General features: G+C 37.9%; 1 protein-coding gene across 1 annotated transcript; it reads left to right on the top strand.

The window, feature by feature from the left end:
• Positions 1 to 5,321: 5,321 nt before the first annotated feature.
• On the top strand, positions 5,322 to 25,937 carry LOC145501333 (O-acyltransferase like protein-like). The gene is made up of 15 exons (XM_081480825.1): positions 5,322 to 6,564; positions 8,083 to 8,228; positions 9,079 to 9,163; positions 10,403 to 10,538; positions 14,822 to 15,111; positions 15,573 to 15,743; positions 17,671 to 17,764; positions 18,205 to 18,297; positions 18,941 to 19,109; positions 19,453 to 19,532; positions 20,081 to 20,209; positions 20,737 to 20,863; positions 21,462 to 21,669; positions 22,277 to 22,419; positions 22,900 to 25,937. The coding sequence occupies exons 1-15, from the start codon at positions 6,336 to 6,338 to the stop codon at positions 23,014 to 23,016; spliced, it is 2,217 nt and encodes a 738-aa protein (XP_081336951.1). The 5' UTR covers positions 5,322 to 6,335; the 3' UTR covers positions 23,017 to 25,937.
• Positions 25,938 to 25,993: the final 56 nt, after the last annotated feature.

The following is a 25,993-nucleotide window of genomic DNA, read 5'->3' as shown; positions in this document are numbered from 1 at the left end:
CAAACTTTCGCCAAAAAATACCGTTTTTAACCGTTTAGTCAGGTTTTTTGGCTGCCATGACGCTAAATAAGCCTAAGTTTTGCTAAGAAAGCTTTTTTTTTTTTTACCAAAGGGAGAGATTTTTTGAGGATTACGTACAAAATTGAGCGATATTTCAATTCCGGGAATGCGCATCAGCCAAAATTTGGACTTTGCTGAGGACATCCAAATCAAATTGTTACAAGCGTCTTGTCTCACCTGGGGCAACATGATATGTTACATGTAACACATGACGGCCAGAATAAGACGACAAGAAAAAGAAAAATCACGTTCGAAGGACTAGTGTTAAAATCACAAACGCATGTTTGTCAGTACACACGCATCCCCTTCGACTGGATGTTGTTATGTCTTGGTAATGAGAATTTCGTTGTAACATCATAACAGACATTAGCTTACGTGAATACCAGGTCAAGCTTGATTGTGAACTTTTAAGTTCAAATTTAACTTGTGTGTGAAAACGTCTCTCCAGTTTTTTGCTGTTTAGCTTTAGAGCCTGTTAAGAAAGTTCTAAATCAGTCTCGGCTGCAAAAGTATTTATGTTCCTGACGTTCCACAGACACTTGGAGCATTAAAAGCGTGTTCGCAGTGTTATGTGCGGTGTTTGTTATTCTTTGATGACAGTTCTGATATCGCATTAGCTTTCTAAACTTGTGCAAACTCAGTCTTGTCCAACGGAATTTTTTAATCGATCTCACAGCAATCTTCGCGATTTATCTCGCCAAATACGCACGATAATCAATTCGAATTTTGCGTGAGGTCAACATCTTTGCAATGTTTAATTTTCTCCCTCGCGAGTTCAAGCTGGGAAAGTGAGCAATACCCTCATTGACCAATCACAACCACTTTAAGCCATAAGGAAAGTTCAACTGTCGCAACATATTGTTATTGTCGAATTGTAATCTGCATGTCAAGGTTCAACTTTCAACCAAGTCAAAGCTTAAATTAAGAGACTGGAACACAAAAACTTCAATATCGTGTTCATCAACAACGGAGCAATTACATGATAAATGATAGGGCCGGTATGAATTCTGCTTTCCCCGGGGCTACAGGAACTGTTCATGATAAGGACAATCTGTGATGAGTGTAATAAGATGCTCGACTTTGAATTGTGTTATATACAAAGAGCAGAGTGGACGTAAATCGTGCTCTGTTTTTCTTTAACCCAGGATATATGGATCATTATCAGTAGCTGGGAGCAGAATGCTATATAAAAATAGTCATAACAAATAACAAAAGCAACCTTTTGTAATGCAGCTCGTATAGTCACCTCTGTGTAAGTATACATTTAAGTCTGGGCTTTTATGTTGAAAAGCACGCTTTTTAAGAGTTCAGAAAAGTGTTCAAGGGAGTGTTACAAAGTGTGCGTTTAACTTACTAGCCCTAACAAATACTTATACAGCAGTATTTAGATGAACTGAATTACATGATTTGTTATGACCATTATTATATAGCATTCTTTCAGCTACTGATTATGGTACGGATAACTTTGTTTGTTTTCATAGCCTCGTTCTTTGGTGCGATTTGTCTAAGATCAGACTAAAGCAAAGAAGAACTGGACGCTGAGGGCGTCTCTCTTTAGAACTCACTAATACTAAGTCACAATTATTCCACTAGGACTTGTTAGATATGAGAAGATAGATAACGCCAACGAGGGGCGTAATCATTTTCAACTTCAACTTCAACTTCACTTTATTTTGCACTTACATTTTGAAATTATAATATTGGCATAAAAAAAGAAAAAAAGATACCTATATAACAATTAAAGGTGACCATCTCATATCCAAGAAGGTAAAATGACTCGATTTGAATTTTCGGGACGACCTTTATCACCACAAAGTCAGAGTTGCCTTCTCCCTTCAAAACGAGTATCGGGATAAACGAGGGATTGTTTTAAGAATTTTCTTTAGATGGCAGATTCGACTGGATTCATCATTTGTTTGAAGCTTGTTGAAGGGAAAGGAATGCTATAGCCTGTGAGCAGTTTATCTGGTTTGTAATTTTCCGTTTAATGCGAGCAATTCCAAACCAGAGAGAGCGTGAGCGAGCTTGGAAGACCACCAGTGTGACCATTAGATATGTTTCATTCTACGCATTAACATACTCGTGGAAAAAGATAGAAATTGTTTTTGAATTGTACTTTCTACTTCAACCAGATTCATCGTTTGTTTGAGTAAGGAGGGCCATAGTTTACGAGCAGGAATTCTGGTTTGGAATTTCACGTTTCTTGCGAGAACTCCAAACCGGAGAGTCTGCTTTGGAAGACCTCAACAGAACACGAACATAAACTTGTAACTTGTATTATTTGGCACACGAGGTCAACACGCACATGGAAAAAACTAAACCTGGGAGCTTGTTGTTTGGTTTGGAATTCTACGTTTAATGCAAGAAATTCCGACCCAGAGCGTCTGCTCGCTAAGAGAACCGACCATGTGACCGTTATTAGAATTACATCATTTGACACACAAACATACACACTGGAAAAACGAGATGTTTTGCAGTTTGCCTTCTAAAACAATAGATGACGCATTCGAATGTATTCATCGTTTGTGATAAAAAGGACCAGAGCCTGCAAGCAGGTAGCGATTCTATGGCGGTCTTAATCCATTAAGACTAATCTAACTGATGTAGGTAACAGATTAACTCTTAGAGGAAGAAGAACCAGAGCGTGCGAGCAGGAATTCTGATTTGGAGTTTTGTGCTTCATGCGAGAAATTCCAAACCGACCAGAGAGTCTGCTAGCTAGGAGGACAATAAATTGGAGTGTTTTACTTTCATCATTTGGGACACTGACACATTAAATTCTGACCTAACTATGGAAGATGTCATATTGACTCTTTGAGAAAAGAATATCATAGCCTTTGAGTGGAAATTCTGATTTTGAATTTCGTGCTTCATGCGAGAAATTCCAAACCAGAGAGTCTGCTCGCTGGGAGGACCATCACTTGAAGCGTTATACTTTCATTTGACACACTGACACACTCGTTGGTAAACGATGAAGACTCTTTCTAGTCTAGCGGTAGATGACACATTCAACTGAATTCATGGGGCGTCGGTTGAGGAAAGACCAGAAGCCTGCGAGAGGGATTTCTGGTTTGGAATTTTGCACTCCACGGGAGAAATTCCAAAGCAGAGAGCCTGCTTGCCTGGAGGATCATCTGTTGGAGCGTTAGACTTTCTTCATTTGACACAATGATACACTCCTCGGAAAACGATGGAGTCTATTTGTAGTGTTTGCTAACGGTGGATGACAGATACAACCGAATTCATGATATGTCGGTTGAGAGAAGACCGGTAGCCTGCGAGCAGGAACTCTGGCTCGGGACTTCGTTCTTTCTCCGAGCATTTGCATCGAACTAGTATTAGCTGGTGATTATGCAATACAGGAATCATTGTTTTGCGTAATTAGTCAAAAAGGGGAAAGAAGCTCGAAGCCACACTACATGATGTGAAAGAGTTGACCTTTCAGGTACTTAAATCTTTCTCGACACAAATGCTATGCTCATAGCATTCGAAAATGATTTCTTTATTTCATATTTTGTTAAATCCGCAGATGATTACCATTGTTCTACAAGTAACCATTCATGGACTAAACATTTCTGTAGCCGGGCAATGGGGGAGGGGATTATTTAGGCTGGTGTTTGGCCTCTTTAGGGCCAACAACCCTTTCCCAACCCGGCTACCACTCTCAATCGCTTAGCCTCGGTAAGTGAAGGAATGCAAGTTTGAAACTTATTAGTAACTGTTCGCGATACTTTTTGATATTGGATAATGGACTTTCTATTTTATATCATAGGATTCTCCATCAACTGGAGCGTAAGACTTTCATTTGATATACTGGCACATTTAACGGACAACGAGGGTGTCTATTTGTGGTGTAGTTTTGTAGATGACAGATTCAACTGAATTGATGGTTCGTCGATTGAGGGAAGACCAGTAGCATGAGGGTAGGATTTCTGGTTTGGAATTTCGCGGTTCCATGGGAGACTGAGCTCCAAGCCATAGAGTCTGTTTGCTAGGAGACTGAAAATAACGATTCTGACAGAACATCCATGTACTTATTTCAGCTTTGGAACCGATAAGAACACGGTTTTTGATGTTACCAGGAGCCATAGTCGGGCACGGAGACCGTAAGCGCGCGCCATTTCTAGTATTGGGGCTGTCCCCATGATATGGGACAATTTTTCTAATTTTAGAACAGATTGCGCCATCATGTGCGACACACGCGTGTACAATGCTGCGAGGATTTTTACGGATGTAGCGCGAGGAAATGGCGTCCGAAATTCCCGAAATGTTTGATGCTTTTGGCCCACAAATCAATACGTTCATGTCTGTTGGAAGTTTACTTCAGTATTTTCGTCGTAAGCTGCTCCAGTTTAAGTGAGGTAAGACAATGTCGAATTTAGTTATGTGCCGCTTTATATCACTGACCAAGTTGTGTTCCTCAGCTTCTTTTACAAGGGCTCCACATTACTCCACTCTTAGTTCCACATATGTTGAAGATTGACAACTTTTCCAAAACACAGCAAAAAACTAGTTGGATATATTTGGATATAGCAGCGTTTCAGAACTTCAAAGTTTCCCTCCTCTTGCCACACGCTTGCGAAGATTTCGCCAGAGTCTATCTCGACCGAAGAGTAAAAAAAGAAGATAAATAATTGCAAGTTTGAATTTCGCCTGAATTGTAAGCAACGCTTGATGTTTTATCAAGGCCCAATAAGTGACAATAAGGTTTATCTCTGTAGATGCTGCTCAGTTTTGTTTGTGTAAAAATCCAATAAATTGTCTGTTGTCCAGGAATAAGAGCGACAGCCTATGCGTGTTTTGTACAGTCAGTAAAACATGACAAATTGGACTTCCACACTTTCGTTTCAAAACGTACATCAAACTCATATAATATCTCTAGTTTTTAAATATGTTTAAGGTTGATAAATGTTTGAGAACATATTAAAAGCTTAGCCGAAAATATGTGAATACCGCAGAAATAATCAGCAAAGTCACGATGACGCTTTCTTTAATCAACTCGAGTAACGATTTCGATTTTGTTGGTTGAGTTATCAAACCTCCTTGTCTATTTTATTTTCGCAGTCTAAAATTTCACAATGTTAAAGAAACACACATGATATTAGCAGCCTTTTGGCGCTGGTGAAAATTGTTGCAGCATTTCAGCACAAAACATAACGAAAGAAATTTTTGTCAAGATTTGTTGACAATTGAAAACACCGACCTCGGACTTGAAATTGCATGCGCTGCACTATGCAAATGAGCTACTTGTACGCCTCAGACTTGCCTTTCAAAAACTTTTGCAAACTCGCCAAACAAACAGAAACAATAAGATTAAGCATTGCTTGGGAAACTCACAAATTAACTCGATACCAGAGTAAAGAGTTTTCTTACATGACTTTTCTTTACAGAACAAACGCAAAATCTCATTCGTACAACTAGCGCGAGCACATATTATTCATTCACAGCGCGAAATTGAAGTCTTGTTTTCGACTCTGAAAAACGCACCTTTTCCATTAGCTCAGAGCATAAAACTACATGTAGGGGCCCTGGTTCTTATTCCCTGTCTTATTCCCTGCCATCGCTGTGAAAAATCTGCAAGAGAATATCGCCACTGTCACCATTTGATCAAGCAAGAGAGCCCCCGACATGTGCGTGGATCCGCGCGGATATACGATGTCAGGATGGCGGATCCCAAGACTTACGGCAGGGGGGGAAAACGTATGAGCGCCCTGCTTACGGTCTCCGTCCCCGATTATGGCTCCTGATGTTACGCGATCATGCTGTTCCACACAGTCGACTGCAAATCGCATCCGAGTCTCACATGTTGTGTAAAGACATGCTGGACAACTTTTATCGGTTTCAATTAGGCGACGAGAAGTTTACTAAATAGAGTGGCTCAATCGATAATGTGTAACCTATCGGAGCATCGGAGCAATGTAGTTCATGAAGTGGAGGCTTACCTGTTTTTGTTACTCATGTAGTACGTACGAAAAGTAGCTGGAGATTGAGATACAAAAGAAGTGAAATTATGGAACGATTCATTTAGGTTTCCTTGTTTTCTATTGTTGCTAGCATTACCAGAGCTCAATTAAGTAACTCGTATAACTATGTCCGCAATGCGGACCTATTCTTTTTATGAAAATATGCAAAGTTAGCTCATGTAATCCTTCTGATCTGCACGTGACAGCAACAACAACAACAACATTGTGCGTCATTACCAAACGGGAATGATGTCATTGATTCTTCAAATAAATCCCGTTCCACACTGTACCTCGCCAGTCTCCGTCTAAAAGATGGCTGCATTTAGAGAAATATTTGCACTCTTTGCAGTTTTCTTGGTGTCTTGTCCAATTCCAACGTCTTTAACTCCATCTCCTGGATTAATTTCCAAAAACTACGCTCAGATCGCACAGCAATTTGGCTTTCCATTTCCGAGGCTTCCAAATATTTCTTTCGCGAACGTCGGCAAGCAGTGCAAAGAAACTGTGGAGAAGCTGAGTACTTCTCCTCTTGCTTATTCTTGTGAGTATGAACATTTATATTGTTTAAGCTTCCAGCATGAACGGCCTGACGCTTCCGTTTTCTGCTACAATATTAAGCAAGATTGTGAGCCCGCCAATATAAGTTCAAACCTTAGTCGATCGTAGCGTCATGGGAACATCGTGCTTCAAATTGGACCTCTTTTGTTCGGACTCGATTATTTTGAATTCCCCGCTATTTGGAACTCAAAACTATCTCTTTCCCTTGCATTTGCTTTTTAGTCGTTTACTTTGTCTCGAACCTGTAGAACGAGGTATATTCGTGGTTTTTATATACAGGTATAATGTTAATTATCACGACTGTGGGACTGCGGTAGCAGCATTTGAAAGCACATATTAGTGGCCGGGTATTCTGAAGTTTAGCCAGAGTTCGAAATAGGGGTGTTCAACTGCAGATTCTTTCTCCAGAGCCTTGATTTTTTTTTTTTGTTAGCTCGCTGATTTCTAAATGGTTTTGTTGCGTCGCTTGCTAGCCATCCCAAATAAATCACCCCAGACACAGCCATTATGTATGACGAAAGTGCACAGTACCTAAGCTTATTACAACAATGTCGTAATCTGAATTGTGCAAAATACTCAACGAGCTGAAAATCAGTCCTAAATATAGTTTAAAAGGGGGGGGGGGGGGTACCTTATAGACTTACCTGAAATTTTGTACCATTCTCCTGACTTTTGCTAAATTGGATTGTGCCCCCGATATTTTGTGCAATGTGCTGTTATATTATCTCTAACTTTTAGACATAGCTTTTGTGTCTTCTGTCTCTGGTGTTTAGATTTCTGACAGAAATTTGTTCAATATTTAGTAGAGTTGTCCTCTCGCTCCCTCCCCCCAAGTGTAGATATATAATCCTTTGTAGAATACTTCTAATCAAGGGTGTAAATGTAACAGGTGTTTTCTAATGCATTTTCCTGTTTTTGTGTCTTCATGTATGTATACTTGCCAACTCTCACGCCTTAGGTGCGAGTCTTGTGCCTGCGGATTGAAAAAACTTTGATCTCACGCCGGCTCACGGTTACGGGCCGAATTCTCACGCCTGATTGAAAAATGTGAATGGTTACAGCTTTGCTTGACACAATTTCCAAAAATATGTTAACTCAAACCGATGTAAGAAAACTATGTGTAAATGACGATACTTCCTTCTCCAAATTGAAAGCACTGGGAGTGAGGTCACATTTAGCGATACACGTCCTGAGACTGGGAATGGGAAATGTCAGGGCTGTTGAATTCTGCTTCCGCTATTGTATGCAAATTTTTCAGAAGACTTTGGACATCTAAGGATGTTTTTGGATGTCATCAGGAATCTTTGAATATGTTTGTGTTGTCTTCAAAAAACCTGGCACTCCCAGGATAAAAATCCCATGCCTATAACTTGGAAAAACATTTTTGTGTTTTTCTGCTACTAATAGCTATGACACATCATTTTGACTATTTGCCATCCCTTTAATTTAAAGCTCTCTCTCTATTTGAAAAATTTAATATTGATTGTATTAAAAATTTCAGATCTAGATGCTATTGGCAAACCTCAAAGTGGACTTTTTATTGGCAATGTTGGCTGGTTAGGATCCTACAGTGAGTGCACTAAGTCCATTGTAAATGCTCATTATTGCTTGGCTTATATCAAAGTTCCTGCTGTCAATATCACTGAGGTGAGTAGTTCAGACTATCCCTTCTTTTCACTCTCACCTTAAAGGGACACAGTCAGTTGGCGTGCATGTGCATTAGATACCATTTCATAGCTAATTTGCTTGTCACAGAGACGCAATCCATACTGTTTTAACCAAAGCTGACTGTGTCCCTTAAAATGATATTTTGTTTTTTGACATAGCATAATTCAATATGTACATTTATAGTGGATTGAATAGCTGCGAGTCAATAGATAACAACAATAAATATCTGCTAAATATTCTCCTAGGAGATTACCAGCAATCCACATACTTTGTATTTATGAATTAATGTACAGCAAAGGCAGAAACAAGCACATATTTCTTGCAGGTTGCAGGTGTTGTTAGTAGTGTTCCTTACATAAGTTTGTCATATCATGGCAAACACACAATAAAACCCTAAAGATAGCACTCTGGTTTTAAGAAGTGCTCTGATCTGGTTAGCCTGAAAAAAAATAAAAAATAAAAAACAGTGGCTCATAATGATAGACTTGACACTCACATCTCCGTCTCACAGGCTTGCACATTAGTTACTCTCTCCTCATCCTCATCACCACTATTGCTGTTTTTGTCGTCATCGTCATCATCATCATCATCATTAATAATCAGTCCTTATTGCACCGCAGAATGCATAAGGTGTACACTTTGTGTTTAGGTAAATTACCAGACATACCCATATTACTCTCAGTATTTGTAAACTGCTTGGCTTTGGGATGTTGGAAAGATATTTTAACTCTTCGTATCTAGTTGTACTATGATTGCTTTTAAATCAGGCATAAAAATGCTAGGATCTAATACATATTTTCTTGCTGTTTTGTTTTCCACTACTATCCAGTTATTGCCTATTCGTTGGGGGATCTGTGCACCTAAACAGTGTAGTGAAGAGGATGTAACTAACACTCTGCAAGATATCTTTACAGGTATTACATAGCTTTTATTGAATTAAAGGTGGCTGAGGTTCTCAGCACTCAGATGTTTTCAAAAGATAGCCTGTAAACAAAGACATGCTACCTAAAAGTCTTGTTTAACCTAGCAGATCTTTACATCATGTATTTTAAACTGCTAACATCCATCAGCTATATGAATATAATTTGTTAAACTTAAATCTGGATATTAAAATGTTAAAACAATATTTGCCAAAATGATCAATAATTCAGCAATATTATGTACATGGCAGATCACCTCAGTTTGGTTTGCAAACTAAGCAGTTGTTAGAATAAAGCCTGAAAAAAATATGTTAATAGTAATTGAATAAATCACTCTCAAGAAAAGGAGTCTTTCTAATATAATTTAATTGTAATGTAGTAACTATAAGGAATGCTGCAAATTAAAGGTGGACCAAACAATGTGAGAGGTGTGAATACAATATTTTGGCTGTCCAACATTAGCCTTTCTTATATAATCACGATTAGCCTTAATTTTTTCTAGACTGGTATGAGGATTAAACCATTTTCTCTGTGATTATTAGAAAGGAAGTGTTGTGACTCTGTAGTGGGGGTGTAACTAGGTGTTGTTAATAGGCCGCCTGTGTTCATTAATTATAAAAGTGGTCCTTATATTAAGACGATGTTTAGTTTCTATATTTTTTATTTTTTGGTCTGGTCATGATTTACCTTGATCCAACGTAGCGCAAGTGCTGATCGTACGTGGTTTGTGCAGTACTACATGTAATATAGTGATAATAGTGTTAAAAACCAAGTAAGAAACACGTGTTAAAAGACCTACTTCTCAAAGTTGCACCATTGAGGAAATAATGGTGCAAGTATAGAGAATTTACATTTTGATAGTCAATGAAATGCTGTTTCTCACAGTGTTTTCCCAAAGAAATAGAAAACATTCTTTTTGTACATTTTTTTTAGTTACAGAAACACATGTGGGAGTTTGGGAGAACTCTAAAAAGCTGTGGAAACACTTGCCTGTCGACTTGCGTTCCCACAGCATTTCTCATTCTCCCGAATGTCCACTTGTGTTTCTATAACTCGATAGAAACAGACGAAAGTTTCCTGTTTCTTAAATAACAATATCTTTTAATTAACATATCACAATTTCACAGCTGAGAGGAAAAATATCCTCATCTGTAAAATAAAAAAGGTCTTGTTCATATTGAATAAGTAGCAAATCGTTTGCATCTGTGGAATGTACTTGTTTATCTTGGCTAGGATTCAACAAAGAATACAATACAACACTGGCAAAGCTGAGCCCGCAGCCATCAAGTAGTGCTGGTGGTGCAGGTGAATTTAAATCTGTTTTCTGTAACAAGAAACCAACATACACAACAGGAGTAATCGTCACTTTGTAAGTACATGCACATTCTCTTTTAATTATTAATAATTATTCAGGCCTTCTGATATTACGCGATGGTGCGATTTCGCACAACCGACCTCAAATCACATCCGATCACACAATTCACGAAAAATCGCATAATTCACGAAAGAACGCACAACATTCATAAAATAAAACGTAAATCAACAAGTTTCTTTGGAATTCCTGCATAAATACGCCATTTTAAAGATGATTTACCTTGGAAAAAGCCTAAGAAACCTTTGTCGCCTTCGATTTTGTAAACATTCAAAGCTGTAGGGCGTTATTTTGCATGTCGGGGGCCTGGTACGAGTCTTATTCTTAAAGAGTCGCCTATTGGTGAAACACAAACATGCCCTTTGTTCAGATTAGCCAATCTGAATGGCTGATATATGCACATTCAGACTCGATGGAGTCTATACGTTCAATTGGAAACATGGTTTGTTGGTTAGCTGGAAATGGTTTGACATTTTTAACCAAATAGCTTGTTTTACTGGCTACATTATCTGTGTAGATGTTTGGTCGTGGTATGTTTTCGTCACCTTGCAAACTTTAACCAGTGAGATTTTTGAAACGTGTTGAAGAAAATTTTGTTCGTGGCAAAATTTTCAGCTGTACAGTAGAACCCGGCAAACTCGAGTCGGTTTACTCCAATTTCCCCTGGATTTGACTAAAAAATTTCAGTTGTGACTCGAAGAGCCCCTTTGATTATAAACTACTGTCTACAGGGAGAAAGACTGTTTTGCTATGTTCAAGCTAGTTTTGTTATACAATACTATTATGAGATCAGATGTGAGTTTGACAGACTGTCATATGTTATAAATTAACCTACATGTACTGTGGGGTTTTATGATCTGCCTGCTTAATTATGGATTGAATAATATTATTGTGAAGCAGGATAAAGTGTTTAAAAACTTAAAATTCAATGGTGGTTTTACTGATGATCCTTGCAAAATAAATTTTAAAAATGTGGTTTTTTGTATTCAGAAATATAATACTGCACATAAAAACAAAGCGTAAGAAGCTAATTGTAGCATGCAAGAGTATCAATAATTATCAATCATTCATTTGGCATGTTAGCTGTGTCCTTTCAACTTTTAACGTGGTGCACCAATAGTGTAGAAGACCTCATTTTTTTATTTATCCCAACTAATGTTGATCAAGATGCATAATTACTGTTCCTTTGTGTTCAAAATGCCTTTAGGGCAGCAAAAAAGTGTTTTTCTTATCCTGAAACCTCATAAAACAAGCTTAAAATTGCTCAGAAAAAAATTGCATAATTTACATTAATTATCGCTTAATTGGCCTTTCTAATCGCATAATTAACCGCGCGGCCATGGGCCAAGCGCGGTTCTAGGTTTACCGGTGGTTTATTTTTTTTAATTTTTTTTTTGTTGGTGACCAGACGCAGACCTCCCCTCGGCCAAACTTTGAGTCACGCAACGTGTGATTTTTTTCCGCCAGAAGCTGTTAAAACATAAATACACGGACAATTTTACCGATATTGTTTTCTTTTTTGTGGGTAAAATATATTTTCTTTTCATTTTATCAAAGCGTTGGATTTAAAGGGAATAATAAATACGCTGAAAAAAGGTATTACGTCAGCCATGGAATGCGCTGACGTTGCAGCTTTCACTTTTGCTACGTGACAAATACGATCATGTTTACTTTGCAAGTTTATTTCGGCAGAAGCGACGGTCATTAATTTGTTTGTAATTTTGTGAGTATTTCTTGTGGTTTTACGCAAATGAAGTAGATCCTTTGACTATTTCATCACAGTCAGTTCATAGATCGGAAGGAAAATTAAATATTTGCAAGCCAAGCAACGTGTCAGAACGTGCAAAGATTATGTCATTGGTAGGGAAATAACCACCGTACTAAAGATAGCCGTAGATAACGCAATTCTTGAATTATGTGACTCGTGTGACTTCTTTGCTAACCCTTAACTCAAGGGACAAAACAATTAAATTTAATCGTGACTTTAAAGAAAGAAAGCGGTTTGTAATAGTGTTCGTATCTTCATGCCCATACATATCCCGAAGAAAGTTCCAGATTAAGACTATTACGTCATCGGAAATGTCACAACGGCTACGACTGATGGTGTGATAATAGAGTTTGTGTTGATCAAGTGCTGTGATGTCTACAGTAATCAATGAGTCATCAAAGATTGCTTTGGAATATGCACTGCGTTGCGACTGTAGTACTAAGAAAACAGTTAAATTTTAAACGTGCAGTTATAAGATCTAACAGATCTTCTTGTTTGCATTTTTTCATCACACCCTATCAGAAGGCCTGATTATTGTTGATTATTGTTGCACCACACCTAAATTTGCAATCAGCCAAGCAGAAGCTGTGTCTACTACCTTGGTAGGCTGGTGTTATGGCCAAATTTAGATGTGGTAAGTACCTATTCATACCTTTTTTCCATGGTTCAGAGGCACGTTAGGCTTGTTTAGACTTGCCATGGAAACATCTGTTACGGCTGAGTATGCTTGATTTTCCCTTGATGCTACAGGTGAAATTGCCCGTTGTTGATTGAATTCAACCACAAAGTAACAAGTTTGCTACGGGTGTGCCCTGCTAATGCTGCTCACTAACTGAAATATATGAGCCAATTGCTTTGCGCAAACGCACCTGATATGCTATCAAAGTGTACCAACAAGGTTCTATCAGATGAGGTATTGAACTCTGAGTGATTGGGTATTGTTCCAAGGTTTTGAGAACTGTTAAACTTAGTTGTTATTTACGATATATTAGAGGGACACTAACACAGACATTGTACTTCAATTTTGGTTAAAACAGTTCTACAATTACAACTGTGTACTTTCGCTCCAGCGCAAAATGCTTGTAGAGCATAAGATGAAGATATTTTAAGTAAATTGTCAAATGCGGAGCAAATTGTACTTAATTTTAGCAAGTCTTCTGATCAAGACACAACAACAGAATTTGAAAATGTCTGAGAGAATTTTTCAATTTGACACCTCAACTTTGTATATAATTATGTGTTTAGTATAATTTCCAGAGGTGAATATAAGAATTGGATGCTATATTCACAGTGCTAGGCAGGGAATATAACTTTTCTAAGCCTGGTTACTTAGCTTGCCACCTTTAATTTACCATCTTGGCAAGTAAATGTGGCAGACAGTTGCTGAGTGAACTTTTCATTTATCCAAAAGACATCGCTCTAACTCCAGGACATTTAAAAACAAGGGAAATTTGAAAATGACTACTGTTGTGCCTAAACCAGTAATGTCTTCAAGAATTCATATTCGAGGATTTTAGAATCAAAGACTGGTGGTTTCGTTGATTGAGTGACCAAAATTCAGAATGTTTTTCAAACTGGAGCTACTCACGTTTAGATAATGAGTACAAATGTGAATGAAGTCAACATGTAATGATATAACAAATTAAAGGTACTGGATGACAAAATTTTTCGAAGAGTTTTGCTTGTTTGTTTTACTGCCTAACTTGATGTGTAAAATTTATTCTACTTCGGCTGCATATAAGTGTGTATACAAACGAACAGTTGGGTCTGTGGTTGCTTGTTTTTAAGTCTGTTATTTTTGTTGTTCTTGATATTCACCTCTGAAAATTATACTAAAACAACTATTTGCCTCAGGCTCCAATCAGTGGGCATTGGTGAGTATTTACCCCAACTTTGTTTCGGAAATATTCACCCATGTTCACTTTGCCTTCGGCAAATAATTGTTAAATATAACTCATTTAAACACTTCTTGTTAATGGCTCGAGTGCACTTATTTAGTAATTTTTATTGCACCTTTTAATAACATGCAGACTCTGAAGTTTAAAACCTAACAAACAATTCCATATTTGGCTGCCATCAATCACAATTATGATGACAACTAAGAAACCTGAAGAAAAAAACCAAAAGGTTGAAATTTACATAACCCACAGACGTGACCTATGAAACATGTTGAAACAAACGTCTGTTACCTGAGAGATCCACTAAAATGGTTGATGGCAGAGAAACATGAAACTGTTGATTGAACAGAGTTCATGTATTGAAAGGTTGCATTCAGTGCTTTAATGACCTAGGCCATTATTTTTAAGTTTCCATCAATGAAAAGTTATCTTGTATGTTAGTCACGCTCAAAATAGTGCTTGATTAAATACACGTAGCTCAAATTGCCTTATGTTGATGATAGTAGAAAACATGAGGAGGTGAATAGCTTGTGACAGTATTTAGATTTTCTGCACACTGCAAGTGAATTTAGTGATAACTGATCCTTTCAATCTGTCATCATCTTATATCACAGGGTTTTATGTGGTGTAATCCTGTTCCTTTGCCTTGTTGGGACAATTGTTGATATAGCTGTTAGCTTTACAAAGTCACACTCCTCACCTGTTAACAAAAGTGATGGATTCATGCCAATCAGAGGTGTCTCCATGGTGACAGATCATGATCAGGCTCCAAATGGTCAAAATCCATTTACAAAGAGTACTCCTGACAGTAGTGATCACAGTCCCCTGCTTCACTCCTCCCCTGAGGTGAATTTTAGTACAAGGACAACTTTACCAAGCTTTCAACAGCAGCCTTCTAAACCAAGTACGTTTGCCAGGAGAGTTTGTGTGTTGCATTCCAGAAAGTGGACATGAGTTAGAATATTAGAAGTGGTGCACAAGTTGATCTGTGTCGCATTTAGTGATGTGAATAGAACATTGTCCATTTTGATGTAGGGCATTTTTCCTGTAGTAAGAGATGTCGGTCAGTAGTTTCAGTACATAGTTCATGGAGGTTTTTCCAGCTGACAAATAAAGTTGTCATTGCAGTTGTTCTCATGGAAAACCAATTATATTGGAGCTCTAGGCATGCTGTAATCAAAGGGGTGCACTGAGGAAGGCCTTAAGTGACTCAATGATCTCATGTCAAATTCTCCTTTTGATAGAAGCAAGCACAATGCAATTTAAATGGGAATATGTAGCAGTCTATCAGATGTCTCCACAAACCCCTTCATTATGATTATGCCTGTGGAAATAACTAATTTTGTTTTGCTTTTTTTGACACAGATGTGGTGGTACAATTCTTTTTGTGTTTCTCTTTAATTCAAAACACAAACTGTATTATGGATACAAATGTTCCTCCCAGTGCCATTACTGCAATCAACGGTATGAGAGTGATGAGCATGTGGTGGGTCATCCTGGGACACGTGTATGGTTTTCAAATGGTAGCCCCTATCAGTAAGTATTCACTTGTGTTGCTGTGATTCTTATCTCCAACCATCTGTAGTCGAATTCCCAATGTTTCAAAAAGATGATTAAGAGGATTATTTTTTTAAGACTTTTTAGACACTTCTGTTGTCACCACACATCTTCATGGTTCTACTCCGCTTCTTGACGAATGTCATCACCATTGTTACTGGAGAAATAATTATTGTGTGACTAGTTTGGGAAAGAAAACCTAATATGCTCCCATCAAGCTGTCGCTAAGCTGTTGGCAACCTGTCAAACAGTCTGCCAGCTGACACGATGCAGACCGACTGATGATTGACAGACAACAGACAGTATCTTTGGGAGCTGTTCTTCACACATGCTCTCATGCTCTTCCTTGTTTCTAATTTGTTTACTGATCAGTTCTTGCATTTTGATTGTGACTTTTGATCTAGTGGAGGACAGACACATATAGACAACATACTTAATATTTTGTTTTTTTGTTATGTTTAACAGGTCAATTCCACGTTGCCAAGCATCTGTTCAGTAACAAAATTAATCATAGATTTATGTCAAATTGTGGTAAGAACGTCAATTACACCCTCACCTAACAGCTTGTGTTTCTCTATTTTAATTTGTTCTTACCACATTTTGATAATAATTATATAGATTTAGTCAAGCCTAAAAGTGGAGCTCCTGATTGCAATAACTGACCATAAAGGAAAAAGTGAATTAGTTTTTCTTGGATCAGAAACTCAGAAAATGATTGATTGTGAGCATGTAATTGTTCAGCGTGTGGTTTTGCTATTTTTTTCCAATTAAATTTTAACAAACTATGCCCAATAAGCCTAACCAAGATTGTATAAATTACGTAGGCAATGTATTAAGGACTTTCCAAGAAATGATTATGCAAAGAATATGTCAGAAGAAAAGTCAAGAACGTGCCAGGGGTTACTTTACGCCAAAATTTTACCTTTCCGAGTACTCCCTCCTTCTTCCCCAGAGAAATAACCTGACTTGAGCCCATGATCTTATCGGAAAACCAGTAACTGGACAGTAGTCAACTTCAAAAAAACATGCAACCTTGATGAGCTCTAAGCCTGAGCCCATGATATGATCACATGATACTGGTCAGCAGATAGTTTGTTGTGACAGCTGTCAATTAACAATAGCTTGGATGCCCAAAAATCAAAGATGTAACCATGGTAATGGTGCTACTCTTGTAGTTTTCAAAGAACTGGCGTATGGACGGACGTACGGACAGTCACATGAAAACCAAAATTTTTCAGATTGATGGGTTACCACGTTTTCTAAGGTACAGGGCTCCGCTCGCACGCCTGCGGCGCGCAGGAGCTCCGCTGTTAATTATACTGAACGTATGCAAGGTAACATGGAATCTATTTGTTAAATTGTTCCAACGTTTCAATTTGTTTGGAATGCAACTAAGTAAACTTTTTATATGTATAGGTAATCATACGGTTTCGAGTTCAATTTGGAATTAATTTGCACGAGTGAGTTTTTCAAAAAGCTGAAATTGCACGAGCCGCTTCGGCGAGTGTAATTTCAGCTTTTTGAAAAACTCACAAGTGCAAATTAACTCAAAATTGAACGAGAAAAACCGTATGATTACTTATTAATAATATAAACATGAAAAAATTTGCATGGAGGAAGTGCCGGAAGATCTTTCTTGGAGCCATTTTTTCTTATTTGAGAAAACTTTTTTCAAAGTTTCAACACAAAATTTTCGTCATCATTTTACCTGATATCATTTTCTTAGAAAAATTCCTATTATCTTTCAGTCAATCATAATCCAGAATTTTGATGTGTAATTTGCACTGGTGTTACACTTTTTGCACTGATGTTACACTTTTTGCACTGGTGTTACACTTGAACTGCACTGCTCTTAGCCAATCAGAATCGAGTAATTTTTTCATGTGTATTATTATTGTGTTAATAGGTAATTTGCTGCCAACCTATAACATTATTCGCCGATTCACATTTCAAACTGTGGGCAACGCATTCTTTTCAGTTGACAGTTTCTTTTTCCTAAGGTAAGTGCTGTTTCCAGACACTAAACTGACATGAATTCATTAAAGAAATTTGGGTCACTTACTTCAATTGAAGGAGAGTATTGAGAACTAAGTACTAAATCATCATTGTCAGTGATTGTTTTTGTTGATAAATTATCGTAATAAAACAACTGCTCTGGACAATTGTTGACAAATCGAATAAGGACTGATCCAGGATTAAGAATTCTATAAATTATGTTTTTTTTCACATATCATTATAGTGTTGTTTGGACTAATTTAAGTATTGTTAGAACCTTGCTTAGGGTTAGTTTTAGCCTTCATTAAAGCCTTGTGGTTTGAGCTTGGTGAACATGTTTCTTTTAATATCTAGCTGTTTGCAATACCACAGTTTGAAGAAATGCTTTATTGTTGAGAGAATTTTCCTACTTCCAACTCATATTTTTTAATTGTATCCTTTACAGTGGCCTCTTGGTTGCTTATTTGTCACTTCGTCATATGGAGAAGAAAGATGGACAACTACCACTCTTCAATTACTATTTTCATCGTTTTTGGAGGTAGGTTTTACTTATTCCTTTAGTTTTAGCCCTAAAAAAGCTTTCTTCATCTTCTGTCAACAGGAAAATTCCTGGGTGTTGGATGCTGGTCGTACACTACTTGGTATTTTAATTGTAGTAGTTGTGATATTTCCACAAGGTTAATGCCACAAATTCCCCCAGGACTTATAAAATAATGAATGACAGATTTTATGTGTCCGTTTTACAACTGTCATGTTAAGTTTTCACTGCAGTTCTAGCAATGAAAAGTCAGGCACCCTGGTACTTGCTTAAATCAGTTTGTTACAGTCACCAGTATAAACTTTGTGTTTTGGGCTGTAAAAATCTGGGCCCGGTTGTTGGAAAGCTGATTAACGCTGATCCAGGAGTGAAAGTTAATCAAAGGTCTTATTTCTCTTGAATAAAAGTGTTTTCACTGTCCATGTTTCCTGAAGTTTGACATTGGTCAAAGCCAAAATTGAGGGACAAAAAATTTAAACAGAAACCTTCACTGAAAAGTTACAAAATTGAAATAAAAATTTACGCTAATCCTGGATTAGCTTAATCGTGCTTTGAACAACCTGGCCTTGATGTATCACAATCTTCTCAGTGAAGTGGAAATCATAGTTTGTCTAACAAATTATCTTTATTGGTACTTTTACAGGTTAACTCCACCTTATATGTTTTGTTTGCTGTTTTTTGATAAAATGATGGGATTTCTTGGTGAAGGTCCCTTGTGGTACAACACGCAAGCAGAAAATCCTTGTGACAAATACTGGTGGACTAATCTCTTATACATCAACAATTTTTATCCTACCACAATGAATAACTCGGTGAGAATTTGTGGATAACCTTTGATTTGTTCAACTGTTTAATTTTCTTATGATCTGTGGTTGGTCTTTGTGAGGCTGCACTATTTCTTTTGATCAAGAATAATCTGTTGTACATAAAAAAAAATTTTTTGTTCTACTTTGTCAAATAGTTCAGTAAGATTCATTTTCATTTAATTAGGAGATAAAAGTTTGATTGTTGGACTCATGTAGTTGTCCCATCAATATACATCTAATTTCAATGTCTGATTGTGATAAAACATATGTTCCTGTTATTGTAATTTAATATGTAATGTTGTATGTTTTATTTATTTTTAACCGAGGCTGCTTGACTATATTTTTACAGTGTTTTGGCTGGGCATGGTACCTAGCTAATGATATGCAGTTCTACATCATTGCTCCTGCCATCCTCTTCACAGCATACAGGTATATTCTTGGAACACTGGGAACCGTATGATTTAGTAAATAAAGAATAAAGTGACTTTTCTTTGATTTGCCAAACAACTAAAGGTTTCAATCCTCATAACAGTTATTACATCTTTTAAAGAGTTTACAAACAGGAAGTTCAGGTGATATTTATTAGTCTTAAGAGGGATTTAGGTGATCTTTGGAAGTGCTCGGAAAACATCTGATTTTCTTTGGTTATCTTCTGAAGACCTTAGGCAAACTTCAGCAACCCTTGAAATACCTCAGATGACTGTACAGCTATATGATGCATTAAGATGTGGTACGAGTAAGCATCAGCTTACTCGTACCGCATCTATCATCTGGGAGCATGAGTAGTCTCAAATTATGATAAATTAGGCTAGTCGAAAAAGTGCTAAAAATAATCTGTTTTTCTCATTTTGTCCTAAAAATTTACATTCTGACATGAGAGATTAACATTTAGTTCGTTCATAAACGAGCATTTCTGAGGCTGCCATAATCACTCTCCTTTTATTTTGCTAATCTGTTGTTGAATTCTCTGTTTTTAGGTTTCGTCTGCGAGGACTGCTTGTTATTGTTGGTGTGTTGATGAGCGTCAGTTTTATCACAATAGGAATCCTTTACGCTCATTATGACCTCGCCGCTGTTCAGCTCAGCCCTGCAGCTCAAGCTGAAACGTGAGCATCTTGATTTGCCTTGAATGTCCCATGTTCTAGATGTAAATCTCCACACTATCTTTTGTCCTACAGTAATTAGTGGCAGATCCAGACCTTGAGTTAAGGGGGGAGAGCTTTTTTTTTTGCTTGCCCTGCCCCGGCTTTTCATCCGCCACTGGTAATACTCAAGCTACACCTCATCTTTTTGGAGGACCGATATTCAATCACAAATATTTGATAAAATGTACGTCTCTCCATCTCTCCACGAATTAGTTTAAACCTAGCTGTCAATGATTGAAACTGTTGTTTATGTTTAAAGTTTATGTAAATGGAAGTACATATTTTCTTTGTTGAATTCCTACAAGATATCTCTCCTTTCCTTTGTGATAATTGTACAGTTCAACTTAAAACTCTAAGACTGGCTATGGGATATTTTGATTGCAATTGAACTTTCTAGGTCAAAACAGGTTTTGACTGATACAGTACCATGCTATTAAGACACTATTGAGGCACTCATAAGGAGACTTATTGTGGTGTTTTTATTGCAGCGCTGCTGGTGTCGATTTTATGTCTCTTGTATATGAAAAGCCTTATTGTCGCATTGCACCATACCTTGTTGGTATGGTGTTGGGTTACTTACTTATTCACTCGAAGGACTGGAGGCTTCCCACCAAGGTAACACAAACTTACTATTTTTGTGAAATTTATTGTGATAAAAAGATTAAATAGTGGTATTCCAAAAAAATGAGCGTCACAAGTTGTAATTGTTGTGAGGTGGGCCTACTGTTTACAGTCGTCTCTGTCTGACAAGTCTGGGATCAGATAATCATAGCTCAGAAATACTTGGGCAAAGACAGAACTATTTTACTGGCGTATGATGCACAAGTTTGTCAGTAGCCTTGAAGAATTTTAGGTAAAGTCTGCATAGAGCCAACTGGCCCATCAGGCTGGGGCTTATCCTGGTTTCTGTAGCATGAAGCCACTAAGAGTATTTCTACTCCCCCCCTGGATGGGATGCTGGTCTATTGCAGGGTTAACCTCAGCATTAAATTCCCAGTACCCATTTGCACACTTGGGTGGAGAGAGGCATTGTGAGAGTTAAATGTCTTGCCGAAGTCCACAATGTGCCTGGCCCGGGTTCGAATGCAAACTGCTAAAACCATGATGCCATCTCTGTTAAAGTTCCCCAAAGTTTTTGAGACTAGCCAGGGCACTAGGTAAATTCCTAACACTAATCACTCGTGATTTGATTCATCTGATTTGTTAACTGAAGGTCCACACGTATATATTCAATATGGCTGGCTGGTGTGTTGCTATCATTCTCGCCCTGTCTACTCTGTATGGTGAATATCAAGTGTTTAGAACAAACAATCCTCAACCATTCTCTCGTGCTGAGAATATCACATATGGGATGTTTTCTCGATTTGCCTGGAGCTTGGCACTAGCCTGGGTGATTTTTGCTTGCCATCGTGGGCTCGGAGGTGAGTGTAACACTTCACAGACAGGAGCCAATTTCCATGATGATGGCTTGCATAACTGTTTGTATTATAGATGGTGGTTTCTGATACAGTGCAACTTCTTGAACCGGGCCTCTTGGAACCAATCAGAACGTTACTTGAGAACAAAGGATATTGTTCTTTTTTTCAAATAAACCAATAACATTGAAGAATACGAACAATAGTTCTTAACAGAACTGAAAAACCAACAGAGTACCTGTTCTTCCACTAACCAGAGGTCACTTTGACTTCTTGCCTTATTACTTTACACTGCACTACACTACAACTGTATAACAAAACACTTAATTACTGGTCCCATGGCAAACAGTTAGTATTGTTTCTCTAATTCGCCTTGGGAAACATCAAGATTCTCGGGAAAACAAAACTAACTGTTACGTTTCCCAAGTGACCAGTAATTAAGTGTAATTTAAATTAAAAATACTGGTCAACAGGGACCGTAAACTGTCTACAATCTAAAAGACAACAGCACTTGGAGAAAACCAGGACTTGAAGATGCGCGCATCACCGGAACTACCAATAACCACTTTATAGTTGTAAATACTCACTTTTGCATTTCTTTTTCCTTTTGAAGGTTTGGTGAATAGGATCCTGTCGGCTCGGTTTTGGATTCCATTAAGTCGGCTGACATACTGTGCTTATCTTATTCATCCTGTTGTTATACTGACATTGTTTTCATCAATGGAAACTGTACGGGCCTACTCTGATGTCCATATGGTGAGTAACATCTTATTTCTTTTGAATTGCTCGTTTTGAGGGGGGATTCTGGGGGCATTGGAGAAGCCAGAGTTGCTCTCGCCACGTCAAGCAACTCCTATGCTTCTCTCTCTGAAAACTTCGGAAGTGCAAACTGAGCATGAACAAATTATTAATGAATTTACAGAACGTTTCTACACTTCCTCTAAACTAACTTAAAAAACATACCCACGAACCATAGAAATACTTGGTGTGTTGCTGCAATTTTAATCCCGTGAGTAGAGATTGGTTATAAGAATCCCGACCAAGTTGCGATATCAGAAGCTTAAGGGGCTGAAAATCTAAAGTAATGCTACTCTCTACTTCGGAAATTCTACAGTTTTTCGGGTCATCCATCTTCGGTTACCACTTGCCATACACTGAATTTCTTTGTTACATTGTGCTTACAGGGGACATGACCTTACGAAATGTTTGTCTTTCACTCATTTACTATCATTGCAGGCCTTTTGTTTTGTGGGAATTGTCGTCATGTCATATGCCACTGCCTTCATTGTGTCTGTGTGTGTGGAATTCCCCATGATGCAACTGGAGAAGCTTGTCTTCAAAAATGGTCGTTGAACTCTGACGTCATTTAAAGTGTCTCTTCTCGACTCTGTTGGGTTTCACTAGCGCATAAGCACAAGCATAAGCCGACATAAGCAGATGCAGTGAGGTGCTGTTAATTAGCACCTTCTGTTAGGAACGTTTGCAAACAATAAGCGATAATTATCAATTATCATCTTACTGAGTTTGCTTATCGGTCTTGCCTACACTTATGCATTTGTGAAAACCATCCTTAACTGTGCTTAACACAAATAAATTAAGAAGTTTGATGCTCTCAAGGTGGCTTACTACAGTTTTTCCGAGACTCAGTAAGAACTGTAGTAAGCTTGTCGTAAGCCACCTTAAGGAAGACTGATTATACACATAGTTTGTTTTAGTAGTTATCTGTATATTAGTATCACCCAACTAGTGGACTTATGCAAATCCTGCATTTTAATTGGCTACGCTACTAGAGGACTATTAGTAATAGTCCTCGAGTAGCGAAATTGGCGCAATCGAGCGTGACGCTTTCTTTCGTTTTATTCCCAAATAAACATTTCTTCAACTTGCATTTGCTAACTTTATTATTGCCTTTTCTGTCCGACTAGTTGGGTGATACTAAAACAATTAGACCCTTCGCCCTTGCGGGCCACGGGTCAATAGCCCATTCGGCTTCGCCTCATGAGCTATTGACCCGTAGCCCTTGCGGGCTACGGGTCTAATTGTTAATTATCTTTACAAAATCTGTTGGGGATTGAAAACCGATGGTGTAGCTTTCAGCTGAGTTGTGCCTTTTTGTTCGTGGTGCTTGTTGTAGAGAATTTTACCTTTATGGTTAGAGACTTTAGATCAGTACTTGAAGCTAAGATACCTTGTTACAATGCAAAACTCGTTAAATTGCATTACGTGACAACGGCCGTAGTTTTGGGAATCTTCATGTATAGGTATGCGTTTTAAAAAGATAAGTATTTCTTAACTCTTCATTTTGCATAACTGAATTCTCTTACTATGCTAGAGATAAGTTTACCACAGTTCCCTTGAAGACTTCTTACATAGTGAACACAAGTTTTTGTGTTGCGCCCTTAGCAAGGGTTCGACGTAAAGTGCATGTCGTGTTATGAACACAATAAGTAAGTGTCCAATTTGTTAACTAGAGTTAAAGTTTAGTATAAACTTAACGGGTTTCCATTTACAACTACGCATTACAACAAAGGTAATTCTCTAACTGCCAGACTTCTTCTAATGCTCGGCGAGACTGATCGAGCAGAACAGAGCTTAACCGTCTGCTGCCAAGTTGTTTACTCTGATAAAACTCTATTCAGAAGTCAAATGTAACCTTACTCCATTCAATTCAGGACATCGAAATTGTATTGATTCAGTTTTCTATAGTTTGTCTAGTCATATATCATTCATATGATATTTATTTGAGCGTAGTGATGAATCATGGTTTATTTTTTTAGTTGGGTATGAATTTGACACACAAATTCTGAATTACAAGGGTTTGTTTACCGAGTTGTCTGTCTGTGTCTCTCTGTCTGTCTGACGGACTGACTGTTTCACTGATTGATTGAGTGATTAATCGATTGATTCCAATGATTAACGGAAGTGCATGTACATCTATCATTTTAAACGTAATAAATAAGAGAACTAAAATGAGATGTCCATATTTCTCTTGTTAGTATCTTAGTTTGACAATGTGAAATTTGTAGAAAATACAGCTGTGAAGTTCCATGTAGAATATCTTATGATGGAAGGTCCGTGCCCCTCACTGCAAAACTGTTCACGTCTGTCTTGACGATCAGTTGTTCAGAAGTAAGTTAAAGGACCACGTAACAATATATAAAGCCCATTATATGACGAAGAAAATAACTTCATTGTGACTGGCTGAGAGCAGGCCAATTTATCGTTAATTCTTAATTTGCACCGCAGTGCAAATTAACGCGCGCGCGTTCGCGATTTTCTCAGTCATATAATCAATGAGTTATGTATAAAGGCTCGAGTAATTTAGGATTTCCACTACTCGTGATATTTGAAAATTCTTTCAAATGGCACTCGCCTATAATAGCTTAATTACCACCAGTCGACAGTATTTCAATAATTATTTCCATTTAGACTAACCTTTTACATTCGCCATCCTTTGAAGACCTATCCTCAAGAAAAACAGCGAAAGTCGAACTTCTTAACACTCCTTTTAATTAAGTCTTTGCTTGTTACGTGTGTCTGTCTGACGGCCGGACTGACTGACTGACTGACGCACGGACTGACTGCCTGACTCACTGACTCGAGATTGAATGAGTGAGTGAGTGAGTGAGTGAGTGAGTGAGTGAGTGAGTGAGTGAGTGAGTGAGTGAGTGAGTGCGTGCGTGCGTGCGTGCGTGCGTGCGTGAGTGACTGACTGACTGACTAACTCGAGACTGACTCGGGACGATCTCGTCACTATGATTATATAACGATGTAACAATGTTTATTAAAACTGAATCGTTGGATAATGCAATTTAAGAGTTTTCATTGGCTTAGCCATCATGGTATATGAGCCATTATACCATCCTCTACAAATAAGGTAAGCGTACACGTAATTTTTGGGGGCGTTTCTCTTTTTACTTTATTTTAGTTTTTATATATTTTGAGGACGTTTTTAATAAAACAATCATTCCACTCGCGCTTGTTGGATGTGAGTTGAAGATAACCAACTCGGCGCTACGCGCCTCGTTGGCTATCTATCATGTCACAACCAACGCGCGCTCGAGGAATAATTGTTGAATGCATACGATGTATAATGTTTCTCAAGAAATTATGTGGTTGTCTTAATTATTACCTATATTGGTTATTTACACGAGCAACTCGTTCACCACCACGTCTCCAACGAGACCATGTTCAGTGTCGGAACAGTGTCCTTTGGTTCTACCCAGGTGTATGAATAGCTGTGATTACAGTCCTCAGCGGTTTGACATACAAGCGAGGCAACCTATGTCGACCGATGCGTCGACCCTGTCCTTCTCGTTCGTTTCTCAAC

Source organism: Orbicella franksi, chromosome 10 (assembly GCF_964199315.1).
Source record: "Orbicella franksi chromosome 10, jaOrbFran1.1, whole genome shotgun sequence".
NCBI lineage: Eukaryota > Metazoa > Cnidaria > Anthozoa > Scleractinia > Merulinidae > Orbicella > Orbicella franksi.
The sequence above is the reverse complement of the archived record's forward strand: the minus strand, read 5'-3'. Positions and strand labels throughout refer to the sequence as shown.